At 44.3% G+C, this 21,045-nt stretch overlaps 1 protein-coding gene across 18 annotated transcripts in view; it reads right to left on the bottom strand.

Moving 5' to 3' along the window:
- The window catches only part of LOC139228683 (receptor-type tyrosine-protein phosphatase S-like), a 592,821-nt gene that overhangs the window by 247,059 nt on the left and 324,717 nt on the right, over positions 1-21,045 (bottom strand). For all 18 annotated transcript variants that reach the window (XM_070859939.1, XM_070859924.1, XM_070859930.1 and 15 more), the window contains 4 exons: positions 16,633-16,905; positions 15,425-16,006; positions 12,119-12,252; positions 6,127-6,271 (listed from right to left, as the gene is read on the bottom strand). In XM_070859939.1, coding sequence (XP_070716040.1) covers positions 6,127-6,271; positions 12,119-12,252; positions 15,425-16,006; positions 16,633-16,905 — 1,134 coding nt within the window. The remainder of the gene's footprint in view (positions 1-6,126; positions 6,272-12,118; positions 12,253-15,424; positions 16,007-16,632; positions 16,906-21,045) is intronic.

Genomic DNA, 21,045 nt, shown 5'->3' with positions numbered 1-21,045 from the left:
ATATCGAGAGGGGGCAACTATAGTTCCTAACATTTCAATTCATTAAATGACGCTGGCATAGCAGCGGCAATTTGTAAGTGATTTCCAATCGTATCAGTGGGTAGCTCAGCGTTTTACGGCTCAGTCAAAACCTCTAAATAAATACAACGCTCATGTGAGAAATGAGGTGTGTTCTGAGGATGTGACATTCCTGTATCTATTGTGGATGTTGGTAGTTAATGCATATTACGATCAGAAAAAGAGGGCAAAGGAATTGTGGATTTTCACCATTGAAATCTGAAAGTATCGATATATTGGATCTGATAGATATATTGTGACATCACTAGTTAGACACTGCAGAGTATCTGATTGGATAGAATTCGTTAATAAAAGGCACTTGACAAGAGCAGCAGTTCAGACAGGATTTTCACTTTGCTGTGGTGGAGCAGGCCATGTGGGAGCAGAATGCCAACCCCTGTGATTTATTCATTCATCCATCAGTGTCAGGAGAAACTCAACAGGGCCTCGTGAAGCTCTTTCTGATTTTAACCATCTCTGAATAAGAAAATAACCTGAAAATACAGACTAGCCTACAGTAGAGGATGCCTGTTTTTATGTAGTCCTACAATTGTAGTCCAGGCTCTTGAGTGAAGTGGCCTATTTGGAACAACTTCACTTTGTTTTGTGTAGATGAAGCTCTTTCTGCATCAGTTACCTACTGGCATGAAATATTGATCATTGATAGCCAATCGCTGATCCTAATGGAACAGATCTACAGGTGACAATCAGACTGGAACCCTTGGCCACCTAAGGAAGTTTAATTTATTTGAAGGGGCTAACAGCGGAGAATATAGGAAACCTAGTTGGCTGGACGAGACAACCTTGGTTACCTGGAGAACTCGCACTGTCTGAATTATCTGGAGGAAGTAACAAACTTCGTTTTGGGGCTGCGGAAGGGGGAGGAATAGGGCTAAAGAGCAGCCATGGAGAATTCTGTGGTTAGATTGCATTGCCTTCTTGCTTGAGGAAGGGTACCATGGAGAAAAGCAGGCAGCTGACATGGAAATATAAATATGCATAGACCCTTTTGACTTGGAGGAAAAACAATCCCTATTCATCAAGTGTCTCAAGGTAACTTTAGAGAATGTGGATACTTGGTTAGAAACTGTTTACAGACAGCCTGCAATATAGTGATGTCACCTGTAAGTCTGCTTAAAAATGGGCTGGTTATCAGAGGATGATTTCGACAGGCATCCACCATCGTCAGGCTGGCCTGCGTCAGTCTGTACTCACCTGATACTACTGATTAAGGGTGTGTGAAAGTCCAAAACCTTCCTGTGTCCGCTGGTGAAACTAGCTAAACCTTTTCCCTGACCAAAACAGTAGTACCCTTTCAGTACGCAGATTTTCTCTTGCTTTTCAACGTCCAATTACCAATTTCTATATTGTTGATCAAGGACAGGGTGGTCTCCTGAGTGCATCTTTAAATTTCCGCAATTCTTCAGTACTGAAAGGGTTACAGTTAGAAATACTCTTTTCAGTTTAATGGATTCCTTTCAGCAGTTCAATGTTTCATTAGTACACTTTTGTGCATCAATCCTGGTTTGGGATTATCTAGTCTCGTTCAATGTGACCATGTGCAAGCATGCATATGTAAAAGTACATTATGCACTTGCAGTATATGCGTGTCTATGAGTGTGCACGTATGCTACTTATGTGTGTGCACTTGTGCACGTACATATGCGTGTCTATGTAAGTAGTTCTATGAGTCTCTGTGTGTCGGTATGGTCAGATGTCCACACCTTCTCCAGGGTGCAGGTCAGCGCCAAGTGCTCCTGTTGTGTTAGTCCGAGCAATGCAGCGTTTTAGTTGTCCAAACAAAAGTTTGTGCCATGTCCGTAGGGAGTGGATGTATTTCGCTTAATCTGAGCGAGGCAAGTTTCTGAAAGCCTGACAAGATATAAATTCCCCTTAGATTAGATTAGGAGGTCTCATCGGGGCACACTCCTAATCTGAAAAGTCTTAAAATTTAAAAAAACAGGTATTCTTTGTGCATAAAACGATTGTTTCCCAATACATATTTCAACACAATCAGATCTACTTTAATATTTAAAAAGCTGTACTCGATGGAGATTGTCACTAGGGGTCACTGGACAGTGATGAGGAGTAGAAACGCTGGGGAATTTCTCCTCTTCCTGGCCCGGGGAATTGAAGTAGCCCTATCCCAGTGAAGACCAACTAATCCTGCAAGAAAAAACATTCACTGAATGTAGCATCTTCCTAGTCTGTACAGTTCAGTTCACACTGGGCAGTGCAGCCACCCATGGCCCAAAGGGGGCTCCATTCTGTACATTCATGTCTGGTTAGCATGAAACTTCTGATCATGCACAGAAGAACATTTTACGTTCTGGTACCATAACGTAACGAGGTCCCTCAAGGAGGCAGGAAATTTCGGGGCAATAAGTGCTAGTTTTGAACGAGCCCTCAATTACATTCACAAGAAGCCAGTATAAAAATAATATTCAGCGAAAGAAACTAAGGTACTGAAATCAATTTGAAAGTGACACTGATGGGGTGGCGGTATTTACTTCAACGTTCAGCCCTGGTAGCAATGTACTTCTGCTGCAATGTGATGCATTAAGTGAAAATGGAGTGTGAGCTTGAGTGTGTCTGGACCTAGTCACACCTCGCAGTTTTGTTGTGAATGTGTTTCTGTTGGATATCAAAGCCTGATAGAAATACGAAAAACACGCTACAGAGTGAAGCCCTATACTTTACTTTATTTTCCTCAGTTTACTTAAGAGGGAGAAGGAGAAGAGAAAAGGTCGATACATGATTTGAACCTGTTTGTAACAGGAAACATTTTATCTCGTTCTGTGGCTGCAGTTGAGTGCAGTCACATGAATCCAACATCTGGATCATCATTTTAATCGAAAGGTCCAAGTTTTGAATTCTTAAATGGTTCCCCCGGTTTTTGCAGTTCAGGTCAGGCCTGATTGCTGCTGTTGCAACAACAACAACAACTTACATTTATTTAGCGCATTTAACGTAGCAAAAAGGTTCCAAGGCGCTTAACAAGAGCGATATCAATTAAAACATTTTTGACACCGAGCCACAGAAGGAGATATCAGGACAGATGACCAAAAAGCTTGGTTAAGGAGCATCTTAAAGGAGGAGAGAGAGGCAGAGAGGTTTAGGGAGGGAATTCCAGAGCTTAGGGCCGAGGCGACGGAAAGCAGGGCCTCCAATGGCGGAGCGATTAAAATCGAAGATGCGCAAGAGGCCAGAATTGGAAGAGCGCAGAGATCTCAAGGGCCTGTAGGGCTGGAAGAGGCTACAGAGATAGGGAGAGGTGAGGTCACGGAGGGACTTGAAAACAATGATGGGGATTTTAAAATTGAGGCGTTGTCAGACCTGCTTTTACAATGCCTGTTGGTGCACTTACCTCGCATGGGAAAAGCTGGCTCCAAGTTGATTCGCACCAGGGGAATTTGGGGAAAAAATTATGGAACGCTTAAGTGTTAAATGTAGACTTTTGTTCTTAAACTAGTCAAGGGTCTGTAATGGAATGAGATGATTAGGAGGATGGGAAAAAGGGAATTGCATGGCATTACACGAACCGGAGGATGGTATGCAGCAGCAGGCTGTGTAAATGAGCCAGATTTAGTAGATTTTGTCAAACTTCTGATGAAATAATCATTGAAAATATTTCACTTATATTGGAATCCATTAAACTAAAAATGAATATTGGTTAAATCTCAATTAATGTGGCTTTTTCCTATTTCAGTCCAGTCCAGTCCAGTCCATTGCAAAGCTTGTATTGGTGACCCACCAACTAGCAGATACCAGCCAATTAGGAACTCGACCAGAAAAGAGTTAGTGACATAATGTAAGCCACACTGTTAATGTAAGTTAACCATTGGTGCCTCACACACCTTACTCACTCTAACAGGGATACCAATCACTTCTCTGTTCTTCTCAACCCAACCAAGGGTGCATTGTGCATCTCACTTACTCCAACATAACCCAACACAACTTAATTGGGACACCTGCCACATCTTCCACCTCAACCCAACCAGGGAATCCTCCTCCCTCAATCCAGTCTTGGGTATAGAAACATAGAAAATAGGTGCAGGAGTAGGCCATTCAGCCCTTCGAGCCTGCACCACCATTCAATATGATCATGGCTGATCATGCAACTTTAGTACCCCTTTTCTGCTTTCTCTCCATACCCCTTGATCCCTTTAGCCATAAGGCCTACATCTAACTCCCTTTTGAATATATCTAACGAACTGACCTCAACAACTTTCTGTGGTAGAGAATTCCACAGGTTCACAATTCTCTGAGTGAAGAAGTTTCTCCTCATCTCGGTCCTAAATGGCTTACCCCTTATCCTTAGACTCTGACCCATCACCCTGTCTCTCACAAATGGAGCTGCCTGTCTCTTCCCCCTGAACCCAAGTCAGGTTCCTCTCATCTCCCTCCCTACCAAAACTAACCCGGAGAAACTTTCACTCTCCCCTCTCCTCCCAACCAAGGATTCCTTTCATGTCTCCCTCACCCAACTGAGGCACCTCTCACACCTTGCTCTTCCCCCCCCCCCCCCCAGCCAAAACCCGGAGCTGCTCCCATACCTTCCTCCCTCCCAAACCCAATCGTAAGCGGTTTTCTGAATTCATTCTTACCCCCGAAAAATGAAGAGCCACTTCTGCACCTCTCTCCAACCCAACCAAAGGCACCTCTTACATCTGCCTCCCCATAACCGACGGGCACATCGCAACCCTCTCCTGCAATCTAACCCACACCACTTCTCGCATCCTCGTGCCCCCAACATAAGAAATTACACTTCTCCTTCTCCAGTGAAAATCAGAGATCCAATTCAAATCTCGGTCCCTTGCACTCTATCAACTCAACATCAATGTCTGATGTGCAAAGTAGTCAAGTCACCTAAGGAACCAGCAAGAAGACCCTACCTCAAACTGATGCTCTTAAACAATTATACTGCTTGATCCAGAACCCAGTATGTGCTGTAAGTTGCTCAGCTGCTAACACCAACCAACACATACTAAAAATGGGTTTCTATAATCAGACACAGAGCAGAGGCTGCTGGGACTGCACACTGTAGAAAAGGAGAACACTCCTTCACGCCTTCAGAAATTAAATTTGCTCTTGAAACTGAATTTGAATTATGAGCCAAATAAATATGAATGGTTTAAATGGGTATGTAGCTAAAAGGGAGTGCTGACTGCGTAAAGTATTAAGAGACTGGTTGTGTTTATTTCACCATTCATTGACAGAGCAATTCAAATGATGTACAGTGCATTGCAATGAAGGGTATTCAGGAAAAGACACAGCATTACTTTGCTCGAGTCACCGACCTTAGACACCTTCTTCACACAGCCAACATATCTGCGGCTTTGGCGAGTCGACACTGCTTGGGGGCACGCTGGGTAAACAACCAGTTCTGACTGGAATCTGCAGTCGATTGCCATTACTGACAATGGAAAATGTAATGGAGCTCCAGAGGGTGATGTATCCAGATTCTATAAGTCAAGCAATTTCTGGAAACTGCCAGGTTTAGTCACCCTAGGTATCCAATTTGCCTCAATTAAATTATACCCAGAAACAAAAATTGTTGGGAGCAGGCAAGTGTTGGTGGGGAGGGGGCACTGGATTTTTCTCGCCATGAAGGCAAGGGATGTTAGTTGGCAACATCCACTTTGATCGGATTCAATATAAAGATTCCCTACGCCTTACTAACAGCACGGCCCAACAGTCACACTTCTAATCCCAAATCTTGCGGGCTATTTGATTGAGATTATCAGAACAGTGTCAAGCAGTTGCGTTATATGGACCAGTGCCCACTGTAAATTGGGTTGAGTGCATAAACCCATTTTGCTAAAGGATTCCTAACTGTAAACCATCAGAAAGAGGAGACTTTGGTCCCGTCTGTCCGGGTTACATTCAAAGACAATGGTCCACCCAGACTTTCTTGGTTTGAATAGGGGTGGGCAAACGGACAGTTTTAAGCAGCTGGCCTGCAATTAAGTCAGTTTTTCACAGGGATGTTTGGCTTGCAGTTTACACAGAATCCCAATATCCTTTGCTCTGATCGTGTTTGAAAGATGAACGTGGAATGAAACCTACTGGCCTGGAGGGTCCGCGCAGAGTTCTGGGAGGTGAAGACGCCAAGGCCATGCTCGGAGCGTGCAGCCAACCGGAAGTAGTACAGAGTGTTCGGACGTAGCCCGGTCACACTGTACGTCACGCTAGGCTGAAAGGTTGTCACTTCCTGTAGAAAAAAAATCCAGATACAGTTGATGTTATATTGAGAACATTTTTAGACAGCAACATCTCAAATCTAGAAAATAGTGGATACCCTGTAGCATTGTTCACAGTAGCATTACACCAAGTGTCGCACAATGTATTATTCTGCTGCTAAAGTGTAGCTGTGTACCCCTTTAAGATCGGGTCAATTCCACATCAAATTGGCTTTTTTTATCTTCAAAGAAGAAGTATGATTGTTAAGGTCAATTATGAGTAACTGACATTCTGACTCTTGTGTCAGCAAGACAGTCTCTGTTGCTATCGGAGTTTATCTGTACACTATAAATACAGGTACAACGTCTGAAATCCGGAATCCTCGGGACTGAGTCCGTGTCAGATTTTGTTTTTCAGATTTCAGACAAGAAAATCAATAGGCTGAAATCTGTAATCCTCGGGACCGAATCCGTGCAGGATTTTGGGTTTTGCCGGATTTTGGACTTCGCCGAGGCCCGAATCCGTGCCGGATTTCGGAGCTCGCTGCCCGCCGCTCCTCCGCTCCTCCGCTCCTTGTTAAAATGTCCGGTTTTCGGACAATTCTGGTTTTCGGAGTTCCGGATTCAGGACGTTGCACCTGTACACCCAAAAAGGTAACTGTTGTAATGGACAAAATGCATATTGGCATAACATTATTAACAGATTTCTTGTGGAATTGCTCATGATAAATCAGATATTTCGTACGGACAAGAATGTTATACAGTATAATTCTGCTGCTAAGGTGAAACCATGTTCTGTTGAGATGACAAAGATTGCTCTTAAATAAGCACAAAGAGATGCCAACAGAGTTTAACTCTTCTTTGGTGAGGGACGTTTGCAGATTCGAAAGTTGTTGCAAATTTCATGCTGCAAGTCAGAACTCGGGATGAAATGCTGAATTTGAAGTCTGATTGTGATGGTCAACCACAGGCCACAGCCATTCTGACTCTTGTGTCAATTAGGTATTTTTTGCTGCTGAGGAGTTTCTCTACACATTGCAAATGATTGGCTTCCTCTGTAGTATGAAATAGAACATAGAAATGTGCATCTACATAGGTGTGACATATTGATTATTTATGCACAATGGTGAATGGCTGCAATTTCTACTGATCTTGCACCTATCGTCAGAGCTAAGGGATCACATTACACAACACGTTACTTGAGGCTCACCTAACATTGTCAAGTTGCTGTCGGATTTTGGATCACACAATGGCTCACTGTCCACTCATGGTAGCCAATGTATCTGTGCCCATTGCTTTAATATTAAGATGTAATATTTCTTCTCTCACTTCAAGTATAAAAATAACAATTTGGCTCCCTACCCTACTAAAGACCTGCTGCTACACCATCTATCTGCCATGGGCCAGTTCCAGAACACTACTGTTCCCTGGGTAGGCTATGGGCCTCTTTGTCAACTAATATACTACTGGGCGTCCAGCTACACTCCTTTGAAGGCGGCCTACTTATGTGGCTCCTTTCTTCTACATCCGTGACGTTTCGTGGTGCTGTTGTTTCTCACCAATAGTGGCCTATGTCGTGGCTCACTGCGAGTCGATTTAGTACACCACAAAAGTTCATCCACCAGTCCCCTAAAAAATGTCCTCTTTGCAATAGTTCCCACAACTTTGGTTCCCCTTCCCCACTCACTGAGCCACTGTTTAGCCCCAAGGACCTGCCATACTTCAGCCCTCCCCTTGGCACCATGACTATGTCCCCTCCCTCCCCTCGTCCAACGCCCCCCACCCCCCCCCACCGCCATCATTTGCTCCCCATCCCGATCATACTGCTCCCGTTCCTCTTCCCATCCTCATTCTGCTCTCCCCTGTCCCCTCTCTCCCTAAATCCCCCTCCTTTTTCTGTCCTCCCCCACTTGGTCTCCCTCTGCCCACTGACCTTGCTTCACCTGAATACTACACTTGGTCTTAATTCCCTGTATGCAACATCTCTGCAGATCAACAAGCTTATATATAAAGTCAAAGTGTCAGACATAGATATATATTTATATGTGACTTTAAAAGGTGAACAAGTCATGTTTCTAGGTTGTAGTTCCAGTATCTGTCCTCCTCCAATCCAAGTTTCCTCAGATGTACTTGTAGTCTTGCCTCTCCATGAGCAATGTTATGGGCGCTTGACCAGTATATTAAAAATGTCAAAAGATATTAAAGAGTGCTACATTAACTGTGCTTCCATCATATTTTGTTACAGATGCAAAACAATCTTCAAATAAGGAAAGAAAGACAATCATTTAATGCTGGTTTCTTCTGACCTGGAGGCTGAAAATTACAAGCAAATATAACTATCCTCTGATTGACGTCAGAGGTTTACAAGCAGCTACAATTTGCCCACAGGAAGTACTTGAGTAGTAGTCTTAAAGGGATAGAACAAAACAAGAATAACAATCCTCATCCGAATGTAATTAAGTTAAACAAAAGATTCACAAAAACTTTCTTCAATAGGGAAGGGGGCATGCACTGTTTTTAAACTGAGCGGTGTTGTGAACGAGCAGGAAAGGGTTGAGGAGCCCCCAAAATCAACCTTGCTGGGTGGCGGCGGAGCTGCGTGGGATCCGAGCTGGGAGCGAGAGCAAAATAAAGAGCGCGGCAGAGGAATAGACAACAAGGCAGTCTGGCAGTCCTAAATGGTATATACTTCAATGCAAGGAGTCGCGGGAATAGGGCAGATGAGCTTAGGGCACAGATACACTCGTGGGAGTATGATATTATGACTGAGACATGGCTGAAAGGGCAGGAATGGCAGCTCAACATTCCTGGTGCAGGGTTTTCAGGCGAAATAGATGTAAGGATCATCAAATGAGGCCATATGGGTTGCACTGAAGAACAGCAATCACATTGTTGGGAATGTACAAGAGACCCCAAACAGTCAGAGGGAGAAAGAAGAGCAAATATGTCGGCAAATTTCTGAGAAGTGCAAAAACAATAGGGCAGTAATAGTGGGGGACTTCAACTATAAATTTAACTGGGATAGAATTAGTGTGAAAGGTATTGAGGGAGCAGAATTATTAAAATGCATTTAGGAAAATTTTTTAGCCAGTACATAGTAAGCCCAACACGGGAGGGAGCGTTTCTGGACTTAGTTCTAGGAATGAAGCTGGGCAGGTAAAAGGGGTATCAGTGGGAGAGCATTTTGGTGCTTGTGATCATAATTCAGTTAGATTTAGGGTAGTTATAGAAAAGGACAAAAATAGACCAGGAATAAAAGTTCTCAATTGGGGGAAAGCCAATTTTACTAAGCTGAGATGTGATTTAGCCAAAGTGGACTGGAAACAGCTACTTGAAGGTAAATCAGTGGCAGAGCAGTGGGAGGCGTTCAAGGAGGAGATAGTGAGGGTTCAGAGCAAGTATGTTCCCTTAAAGAAAAAGGGTGGGACTAAGAAATCTAGAGCCCCCCGAATTCACAAGGGGCATGCAGGGTAGGATAAAGAAAAAAGGGGTAGCTTATGATAGATACCGAGGGCTCAATACTGCAGAAACCCTTGACAGGTTTAGAAAATATAGGGTGAAATTAAAAAGGAAATAAGGAAAGCAAAGAGAGCGCATGAAAAAATATTGGGAAGCAAAATCAAGGAAAAACCCAAAGATGTTTTATAAATATATTAAGAGCAAGAGGATAACTGGAGAAAGAGTAAGGCCTATTAGAGACCATAAAGGTAACCTGTGTGTGGAGGCGGAAGACATGAGTATGGTTCTTAATACTTTCCGTTGTTTTCACAAAAGAGAGGTATGATACAGACACAGCTATCGAGGAGGAGGGGTGTGAAATATTAGATGAAATAAACATAGTGAGAGAGGAAATATTAAGGGGTTTTGCAGCTTTCAAAGTGGATAAATCCTCAGACCCGGATGAAATCTATCCCAGACTGTAAAGAGACACAAAAGAGAAAATAGCAGAGGCTCTGACCATCATTTTCCAATCCTCTCTGCCTACAGGTGTGGTGCTGGACGACTGGAGGACTGCTAATGTGGTACCCTTGTTTAAAACGGGAGAAAGGAAGGGATAGACCGAGTAGTTACAGGCCAGTCAACCTAACCTTGGTGGCGGGAAAATTATTGGAAAAAATTCTGAGGGACAGGATAAATCTTCATTTAGAAAGACATGGATTAATCAAGGACAGTCAGCATGGATTTGTTAAGGGAAGGTCGTGCCTGACTAATTTGATTGAATTTTTGAGCAGGGTCGATGAGCGCAGTGCATTTGGTGCAGTGTATATGGAATTTAGCAAGGCTTTTGATAAGGTCCCACATGGCAGACTTGTCACGACAGTAAAAGCCCATGGGATCCAAGGCAAAGTGGAAAATTGGATCCAAAATTGATTCAGAGGCAGGAAGCAAAGGGTAATGGTTGATGGGTGTTTTTGTGACTGGAAGGATGTTTCCAGTGGGGTTCTTCAGGGCGCAGTACTAGGTCCCTTGCTTTTTGTGGTATGCATCAATGATCTAGACTGGAATGTAGGGGGTATGATTTAGAAGTTTGCAGATGATACTAAAATTGGCCGTGCGGTTGATAATGAAGACAAAAGCTGTAGACTTCAGGAAGAAATCAATGGACTCGTCAGATGGGTAAAACAGTGGCAAATGGTATTCAATCCGGAGAAGTGTGAGGTAATGCATTTGGGGAGGGCTAACAAGGTAAGGGAATACACATTTAAATGGTAGGACACTAAGAAGTATAGAGGAACTGTGCATGTCCACAGATCCCTGAAGGTAGCAGGACAGGTAGATAAGGTGGTTAAGAAAGCATTCGGGATACTTGCCTTTATTAGCCGATGCATAGAAAATTAGAGCAGGGAAGTTATGCTTGAACTGTATAAAACACTAGTTAGGCCACAGCTGGAGTACTGCGTGCAGTTCTGGTCACCACATTACAGGAACAATGTGATTGCACTACAGAGGGTGCAGAGGAAATTTATGAGGATGTTGCCTGGACTGGAAAATTTTAGCTATGAACAAAGATTGGTCAGGCTGTGGTCTGTTTTCTTTGGAATAGAGGAGGCTGGGGGGAGACCTAATTGAGCATAAAATTGTGAGGGGCCTAGTGGATAGGAAGGACCTATTTCCCTTAGCAGAGGGGTCAATAACCAAGGGGCATGTATGTAAAGTAATTGGTAGAAGGTTTAGAGGGGATTTGAGGAGAAATGTTTTCACCCAGAGGATGGTGGGAGTCTGGAACTCACTGCCTGAAAGAGTGGTTGAGTCAAAAACCCTCATAGCATTTAAAAAGTACTTGGATATGCACCTGAATTGCCATAACGTACAAGGCTAGGACCAAGAGCTGGAAAGTGGGATAGTTCCTTGTTGGCCGGCGCGGATATGATGGGCGAATGGCCTCCTTCAATGCTGTAAATGTCGACGATTTCTATATAAAGGTCTTTAAGATTATGAAAGGTTTTGGTAGGGTCGACGTAGAGATGAAAACTAGGGGCCATAAATATAGTCACTAATAAATCCAACATGGAATTCAGAAGAAACTTCTTTACCTAGAGAGTGGTTAGAATGTGGATCTTGCTACCGCAAGGGGTAGTTGAGGCAAATAGCTTAGATGCATTTAAGGGGAGGCTAGATAAGCACATAAGGGAAAGAAGAATTGGTTAGGCTGATAGGGTTAGATGAAATATGGTGGGAGGAGGCTCGGTGGAGCATAAACACTGACATAGATCCTGTTTCTGTGTTGTAAATTCGATGTAAACATATGGTGTCGGGCTGCATTGACTTGGGGGAAAGAAGATACTATCAGGATCACGATCTAACTACAGATAGCTGAAACGGTGTATTCGATTAAATGAGTGCTTCACCTTTCTACCAAAGCTGGAACATTTTCTCACCTCCTTCCCCAGCTCTTCATCACGATAGTATAGCTCATAATTGATGATTTTCTCCTGTCTGGGTGCAGTCCACAGTAACTCGATACTAGTCTCAGATTTAGGGATGGCTTTGAAGTTGATTGGTTGCCCGGGAACTGAAAGAGGAGACCAAAATATTGAACTCGGCCAACATTAAAGGTAGGCTGTTCTAGATCTTCTGGCTCTGTGTCAGTTGCATGCAAGCCAAGTCCGAACTTTGGTATTTAGGCCTGGATCTCCATTTTCAAACCACCAAATCCCAAACCGCAGCTCGTGAGTCCCTCACTTCACAATCCTTCCTTGGAAGTTTGAAAGAGAACTGGGTTCATCTGAGCTGTCAAAAGGAGTTTGGAAACAGATATTTATACACTTACGGCTGTCTCTCAGCTCTTCCCTGTTCTTGTGTTTCTAATGACAGGTCAGACATCGCCTAGGAGCAGACATTTTATATAGGAAGGACTTGCCATGAATAAGGCCTGTCGGCACAATAGGCATCTATTGTTACATCCAATTTGTAAAAAAAAAATTACAAAATTAAAATGCAGTCCTATATTTACAAACTCCTATTTCCAGGTCCAATGGAATGGTGCAATGTGCTGGGGTTCGAGGTCACGTTTTTATACACATACATTAAGCATGTATTCATGTGTAACAGAACTAATGAGAAGAAGTGGACAGCAATTCAATGTGATAATAGATGCTGAGATGCATGAATACTGAGGTGTTTCAATTGCCGCTGTGATTGACAGTCTTCCATTTCACCTCGTACCAGATCACTGCTGTGACTAAATCCCAGATTTAAATACACCTTCTCATTCCTGTTCTCTCCTGAAAGTACTGAGACATGGCAGCAGCCCTCCAGCACCTCAGCCAACTCACCATTCTTTATGCAAGTGCCCAGACAGTGAGCCAGCATCGACGGCATCACAGTGTTCTCACTGGAGGAGCGCACTTTCCAGCGGGAGTCAATGGATAGTGATTAGGAGCGGGTACAGTTGCGGATCTCTTTCCCTAGCCCAGGATTCTTGGCTCAACTCTTGCACCACTACCGCTGCCATACCTCGGATCACCTAACTCCTCCTGGTCTGAGGGGTCTGAATTTCACTGTGGGTGGTGCATTTTTCCACGAGCCACCAGTGTAGAGGACTAACTTCCAATCCCTCTCCAATACAAAGCGCTACTATTACTTCTGCTATCGCTGGCGTTGTGATGAGGCAGTGATTTGTAACAGCAGCTTGTTGCCGTATTGATTGCTTCTCAAGAAATAGCTGGCAGATAACAGGCAGCACCCTAAGCTGACTGTCAGACTTAATGCACCACAGCACAGGTCAGAGCCAGCTGACATGACACGGCACACTAGACCCAATAGTCCAAATCTAATCTAACGTTAAGTAGTTGAAGGGGGAAGGGCATTTTTCTAGATACCGCTGTGTACGCAGTGTAATGGAATCTAATTCGACTGCCATCACCCCACATTGTGTGCGTGTTTTTTTTGCTCAGATTGATAAATTGCCCTGAGTATTATGTGAAAGGTTAGACAGGACCATTAAGATGATCTCATCGCTTTATCTGATCGTGATCAAATGTCTCCGTAGACACTGCCCTTTTGCTCCCACAAAGGCAATAGCATTTGTTGACCCAAGGTCTAGCTGGAGCCCACAAGCTTCATCACGCTCGGCTCAACGCGTGGTATCTTTACTGTTCTCTGTCTGCCAGAAAAGGTTTTGAAGTAACACGTGAAGACAGGAGTCTGCCACCTGTGACTGGTACTATAATAGAAAACGTGTTGCAAATGTTGCTGACATGGGAGAAACGGGTCACCCGGAGGACTGCATCTCTCGCAATTCCTGCTGCAACTGTACCTCCTGAGGAATTTACATCTGGATTTAGTTCAACAAATTACATTTTTGTTTTGTTGCTTTTCCTCCTCCTGAAGGCATGAACTCTTGGGCTGTGGTGCCGTTTCTTTGGGCTGCTGGGAGCCTTAACCAATTTTACACTCCCTAACCCTGAGCGATTGAGGCCAATTTCAGCTGAGACCAGCTAACCCAGCACAGACCAGGGACAGAATCTGGAATCATCTTGATCGATATTGTGCAGCTATTGACTGGATAAACTTAACAAGCCATTGGGTGAGCTCTGAACAACTTAAAGCTTTCATCTGCTGGAGTGACAGGCCTGTAGAAAAGTCCCACAAATTTGGGCAAAGTTACTATTCCAGCCCGCTGATTCAAGCCTGTCATTGGGTGCTTTCCATGCCATTCAGCTCTGGGTATCTCAGCTAGAAGCTTGAAGTAATGTCCAGAGGTTCTGTGCAGCATCTTCTCCAGTGATGAGTTCTGGCATAAAGAGGACATCACTGAGCTCGGTCAAAGAACAATCTCTCTTCCTTGCCCCCTACAAACACAATGCTATTAGTAATGAATATGGCAACACATTCTTTACAAATGTCACTGTGTGATTTCTACTTGATGTGCTTTACAAAACCATTCTGTTATTGCTCCGACTCGTTTCCTCTCCGCACCCCAAAATGATAAACACTCTTGCACAGTAGGGTGACTCCCATGCCAGCAACGTTATCTGACCAATCAGAGCCCTGGAAGTCCTCAAGTGGCAGATTCCTTGTACTGAGTCTTCAATCACACTTGTCCAAATCAAGCAAGAACAAAAGCTGCTTCAGTTTTTAAATTAATTCTTGGGATAGGTGTGTCGCTGGCAAGGCCGGCAACATCTGCCCATCCCTCATTACCCTTAGGCGGTGGTGGTCCTTCTTCTGAAACTAAGTGACTTGCGAGTCCATTTCAGAGGGCAGTGACAAGTCAATCACGTTGGTGTGGGACTGGAGTATAGGTCAGACCAGGTAATGAGGGCAGAGTTTATTTCCCCAAAAAATCATCACTACACAGAACTAAACTGCCAAACCAAATCAATCAATTTGCATTCTCTCGCTCTGTGTCTCAGCTAACTCCTTGCCAAAGCCCTATCGTTGTCACGAGCCCCAACCTCTTACGGAAAATCAACAAACCTTCCCAGTTCGGTTGTCAAAGGGTGAAGGCTGCCAATGGTTGTCCACTAAATCGGTAATGATTGCTGTCAGGAAGTAGAAAACATTCACTTTGAATTTGTTGCAGATGCCAGGATTAGGTCATATTGTGCTGGGGACTAAATACATTATTAAAAAGATGTCTCAGACCTGGCGTTTTCTCGTCTATGAACCATTGGTGTTGCAGTGAAAGATGCCAAACAACCCCATGTACACCGTGCGACCAATCACCAAATACAACTCACCTCCCTGCTGAGTTTTGACCTGAATCTCGGGTGACAGTGGCCCGTCCCCAACAGAGGTGAAAGCCAGGACCTTGACGCTGTACGTCGTCTGTGGTATCAGGTTGGCAACGGTGGTGAGGAGGCTATCGTCCAGATTGTGCTTCTGCCAGTTGCTCACGGGCTGTTGTGGCTCCATTGTATAGTAGACCCGGTACCCGCGGATTTGGCCGTTTGGCTCTTCGGGTTCCTCCCATTGAATCAGCATGGTGGTCGCGCTCAACATCCGTGCCTGGACGCTCCGCGGAGAGCTCGAGGGCACCTGCTCACCAGTCCTTGTCTCCACCGTCTCACTGGGTGGACCCTGACCAATGGAGTTGACAGCAGAGATTTTAAACTCATAATCAGAGTAGGGGCTCAATCCGCCGATGCTGTAGCGTAGGGTTTGGATGCCGTCTATGGTCTGGTAGAGCAAGTCCGTGTTCTTGGGCCTGTATTCAATGATGTAGTAGTTGATGTGGTCAGGATTGCCAGAATCCCATGTTAAAGTCACGCTGGTGGCAGTGGTCTCCACCACTATTGGAGTTCCAGGAGGCTTTGGGAGTGCTGAAAATATCAATAGCGAGACATGGTTAGTTCAAATATACATGAAAAAGTTTTGAACCTTAATATTTATTGCTCTGACCCTTTTCCGTCGATAATATAAAACCTATACCATCTGCATGACCTTTGGATCTATGGAATTAAAAACAAATCAAGGTGGCTTTATTGTGGGTAACCAGGATACTGAAACCAAACCAAATAGCCGAGGCCCAGTTGGTAGCATTTTCACTTCTGAGGATTCAGGTCCTTGAGCAAGTCCCACTCCAGAGACTAGGCTGACACTCCAGTGCAGTCCTGACGGAGCGCTGCACTATCGGAGGTGCCATCTTTTGGATAAGACATGAAAGCAAGGCCCCATCTGTCCTCTCAGGTGGATGTAAAAGATTCCATGGCACTATTTCAAAGAAGAGCAGGAGGGGTTATCCCCAGTGCACTGGCCAATATTTATCTCTCAACCAACATTACTAATACAGATTATCACATTACTGTTTATGGGACATCGCTGTGAACAGCTTGGCTGTTGCATGTCTACATTACAACAGTGATGAGAATTCAAAAGTACTTCAGCTTTGGGAAGTCCTGAGGTCGTGAAAGGCGCTATATAAATGAAAGTTCTTTCTGTCAATTACCTTTAACAATAATTTGTGACATTGTCTCAATCACCCCCAGGCTGGACATCGCCACGCAGGTGTAATTAGCAGACTCCCGGATACTGTTAAGCTCCAGAACATTCCGGCCAACAGGCATGTCATCTTCCGGCGTCAGATCTTCAGTTCCCAGCATCCACTTCACGTAAGGCATGGGGGAGCCCACGGCAACGCAGGTAATGTTCACGCTCCCACCGGGCACAATCTCTTGGCTGAGCGGAGGGCTGATGGAGAACCTAGGTGGAACGCGCCGAACTGAGGGCGGAACACAGAAAGGTAACAACAAGCAAGAAAATGAGAGTTGGCAGCAGTTGAGCGACACAGCACAGTAACAAAATGAGTCCACAGAAAGCACATTCGTAGCACAAGTGTTCAGTGACCAGTCTGAGACCCATCACAGCACATTGAGAGACACAAAAATTTATTAGTTAGTTTCTCATCTTAAATGTGTGTTGGTAAGGAGGGGGCGAGATTGTGAATTCCAGAAATACAGGCACATGCAGAGCTCTCAGTCATGTGACAGCAACAGCCATTTTGTTTGAGCAGGGGCATTATGGTCTGTGCCTGACAGGGGATTTCTACAAGAGGAGGAAGCTAAACTAGATCCCTCAAGCTTCAGATGATTTGCCCACCAGTTTCTCCATAGTAACTAAAATAAATTCAATGAGTTTGTGCCTTTATTATAAAAACTTTTTTTTCCCCCCAAGTATCTCCATAAAGGAAAACATTTGTCTTTATTTAACAAAGACAATTTTTAAAAATTCGACTTAAATTTATTCACAGAAGGGCAACTTGGAAGGAACAGTACTATTTTTTTCGACTTAACACATCGCTGCTTCTCATGGCAACCATCCTTCAAGAGTATTTTCACTATGTTAACTATGCATGAATTTGAACCAATTTTGATGGTCTTTCCTCCATGTCTCTCTTCAGCTCCAAATAGAACTGCCTCCTTCAGTTGGGCAGTTTTGGATGACATCATCTGGACAGCCAGATCAACAGGGTTGGAGTGCTATTCCAGTACAATTTCTATTGACACTGCTCATTTTAAAAACAATTCTTTAGTGATCGACCCACAGCAGTCCTGCCCATCTACCATGGAGTGCTATCTGTCATTAATTAATGAAATAAGGAAGATTCACATGCAGGGATAGCATAGTTGCTCCAATCATCTATCACTGTGAAAGCAGTACCTGCCTCCTAAGAATGATGTCATCAAAAATGGACTGGTTGGTTGGCATCACCATTGACAACTGAATAGGTAGCTGAAAGAGTGCCATTTGGTCCAACTTGCACAGGAAATAAAGTATTTCCTTCTGATTCAGAGACATGGAACTGCCAGAACAAATATACTGTGGTACCCAGACACCAGTTATTTGCTACATCTCTGCTGGATGGGATCATTCTTTAAACACCCTAAAGGGTTTCCCCCCTCAATCTGATAGTGAGCCCTTGTTGAAAAAAACAATCTTGCCGAACACATGGCTTCATTTAGTGATTAAATGCCATTTTGTGGCAATAACGTTTGATTTTTCTTCCAAATTTTGTGTCTGCCGGAATGAATGGCAGGCTTGGGGGAAACTTGAGTCAATGGTTTTGGCTGCCTGATTTCATTTATTCTCAACTCATTGAAAGAGGATACACAGTTCCGGTTTTACACAAAAAAAAAGCTCTTTATGAGTCTTGCTAATATTCCCAAAGAGCTTTCTTTCTCTCTTTACCTTGGTGAAAAAACTGACCCATGGCCCTATCTCCCATCCCGGCCGCCCACAAAACGTTCAGTTGTCCGTTGGCCGCTTAATAACACCAACGCGGCAGGCAGTCGTGACCAAGATGGCGGCCTTGACCAACCCAGTCCAGTGCAACTGTTGATGGAAAATGAAAACATTGGCCACCAAATCCATTGAATGGGTGTAGTTGGCTGGCCAGTCGTGGAAAAAAAGACTGCAATTGAAGTGCGTCCATTGATTGTCATCCGTGATGGATCAGAGGTGTCCAATTGGCTGGGAACAATAAAGATGAGAAACACTAATGAAATTTTTGTGGTGCAGGTATATCGACTGTACGAAGCCTTTTCAAGATATTACAAGGATCCATCAAGTAGATGCATCTATCAGTTCACAGACACCATGCAGAAGGTAGAGAGATATATAAATATATATATGCACATAGGAATATATAACTGGAGGATCGCTAGCATGCCCAGACGGATTGGGGAGGGACCCACTTCAATGCTGCGTTACTTCCAGCCGATGTGACAGAATGTGGTGGCTCACATTGTCACATCGCAGCAGTCCTGGCAGAAAAAAGGAAAACAAATAATAATAATAAAAAAAATAAAAAAATAAAAAACTGGAAAAGAAATATTGACTACACCAACAAGTAGTGCATCTCCTTTGCTTGGAAGTGGATGCAGCCTCAAGACCTTACACAGTCGAACATGGATGCACATGGGACGAGACAGAGTTGCGGCATGGACAACATATGGGGGAGGGAAGGGTGGGGTGGGGGGGGTGGGGGAAAGGGACACTGGAGGTTCTCATGCAGACACAGGCAAGGGAATGGGTACAAAAGGACTTGCCAGTAGTGACAGCCAGAGAGAGATAGAGAGAGACAGGGGAGAGAGGGGGTAACCATTCAGGCACAGGTACTGCACGCACCAATATTAGGCCTGTGCCACACTCACATCCCCGATCCACAAGTTCAGGCCCACTTTAAGAAACGCACAGAATCATAAAACATGGAGAGGTCCCACGCTTTCGCGTAAATTGCTCTCAGGTTTTTCTTTTTTTTTGCACACTTAAATCATAATGGCATGCCACTTTACACCAGTTCCTAAATATTCACCCATAAAGTGCCACCAATATGCCATATTTTGGTTGTCCATGTTCCGTCTACAACAGTCTCCAAAATCATGTCAAGTTTTTTATCCCCTCATCTCCCTGTGCTAACGCTGGCCACAACAAACATGTGTGGAATGCTAGGGGGGTGCTACAGGGGACCCTCGCCATCTCCTTTCACGCCTCAAAGCCAGACTTGTTGCCTCGCATTGATCGTGGTCTTCTATGTAAAATGGCTACACGGAGTCCCAAGTGAAAGGGGCTTCAGCAGGCCCAGCTGGTCATCAGAGGAACGTTAGGCAGCAGCTTGGCCTGCCAATGTGCAATTGGTAATAAATGACACCATTGTTTCTAAAAACCCATGGTCACCCATCAGTGATAAACTTGTCCACATTTGCCTCCACAGATGGATGACTATTTGGCTTTTATACCCTTCATGCAAATTGTCAATTATGGCCACCAGACTGTGATATTGGTCACATAGCATGAAAATGATGGATGAATCATTGTAATGGGGCAAGCTATCACCCCTAGCAACACAGAATTGGACTCCAATGGGGATTGAATTTTGACTGCTGTTCAAACGCAATGCACCTTAAGAGGAGACTTTTAGCACCCCTGGCCAGGCTATTATTAGTACCATTGAATGATTAATATCTTTGGCGGGGGGAGAAACCAAGCTGGGATAACTCTTCCCCATGAAAACATTCCCTTGCCTTCTTTTGCTGGCCAGCTTGGTCGAGATCCCACAAGCAGTCAGGCCGTGAATGGAGCCCAGAGGCAGTAGGCCTCCAAAGGGCCAGAGGTGAAGGGGAGACAAGCCCCAAGTCACGTTATTAGTGGCACTGCTGGGTCACTTCCAAAACGGTTGGCAGGAAGAGATATTGGAATGGCACTGACGGAGGTCATGGGAAATGATTCCCACTCTCTCAACCATAGAATGTGTACGGCACAGGACGAATGGGAAAAGGAGAAAGTAACTTTAAATGAAAGAAGAATCCTCGCACCAAACAGAAAACAGTGTTCCCGTGATCTAATATTTCAATGTCTTTTGTCTGTATTTCAGAATTTGAGAAGTTAAAGCGAAGGAGCAATAACTCATGCAAGGGCATGAGAAACATTGGGATACACCCGCAAACAAACTTCAGATCTGTTTCTGAATTTTGGATTCTTGTTTCTCCAACACCACGGTCACTTTTATAATATGCCCGTCACTGGACCGCCTATCTGGAATGGACAGAGTCGGTGACGAGTCCTCAATTGATCAAAGCCGCCACATTCAGATTCTCAAAGCATTTTTCTCCTTGTTCCTACTCATGGCTCCCTCGTTAAAGGGCAGTGCCAACCTTGTTTCTCTGACTATGGCACATATAGCGCCATATGAATAAACAAAAAGACAAGGTTCTCGTGACTCGCGAGCACCCAGACTCATGGCTTGCTGATGAGTTATAAGGTGGCATTGAGTGGGACAAAATTTCCGAATCTATCTGGTGATATGAACCCCCCTCCCGCCCCAATCATCCTCTTGCAGATACAACATGGACATCAAAAAGTG

The sequence above is a fragment of the Pristiophorus japonicus genome, chromosome 18, assembly GCF_044704955.1.
Source record: "Pristiophorus japonicus isolate sPriJap1 chromosome 18, sPriJap1.hap1, whole genome shotgun sequence".
Classification (NCBI taxonomy): domain Eukaryota; kingdom Metazoa; phylum Chordata; class Chondrichthyes; family Pristiophoridae; genus Pristiophorus; species Pristiophorus japonicus.
This window is presented reverse-complemented; position numbering and strand designations above follow the sequence as displayed.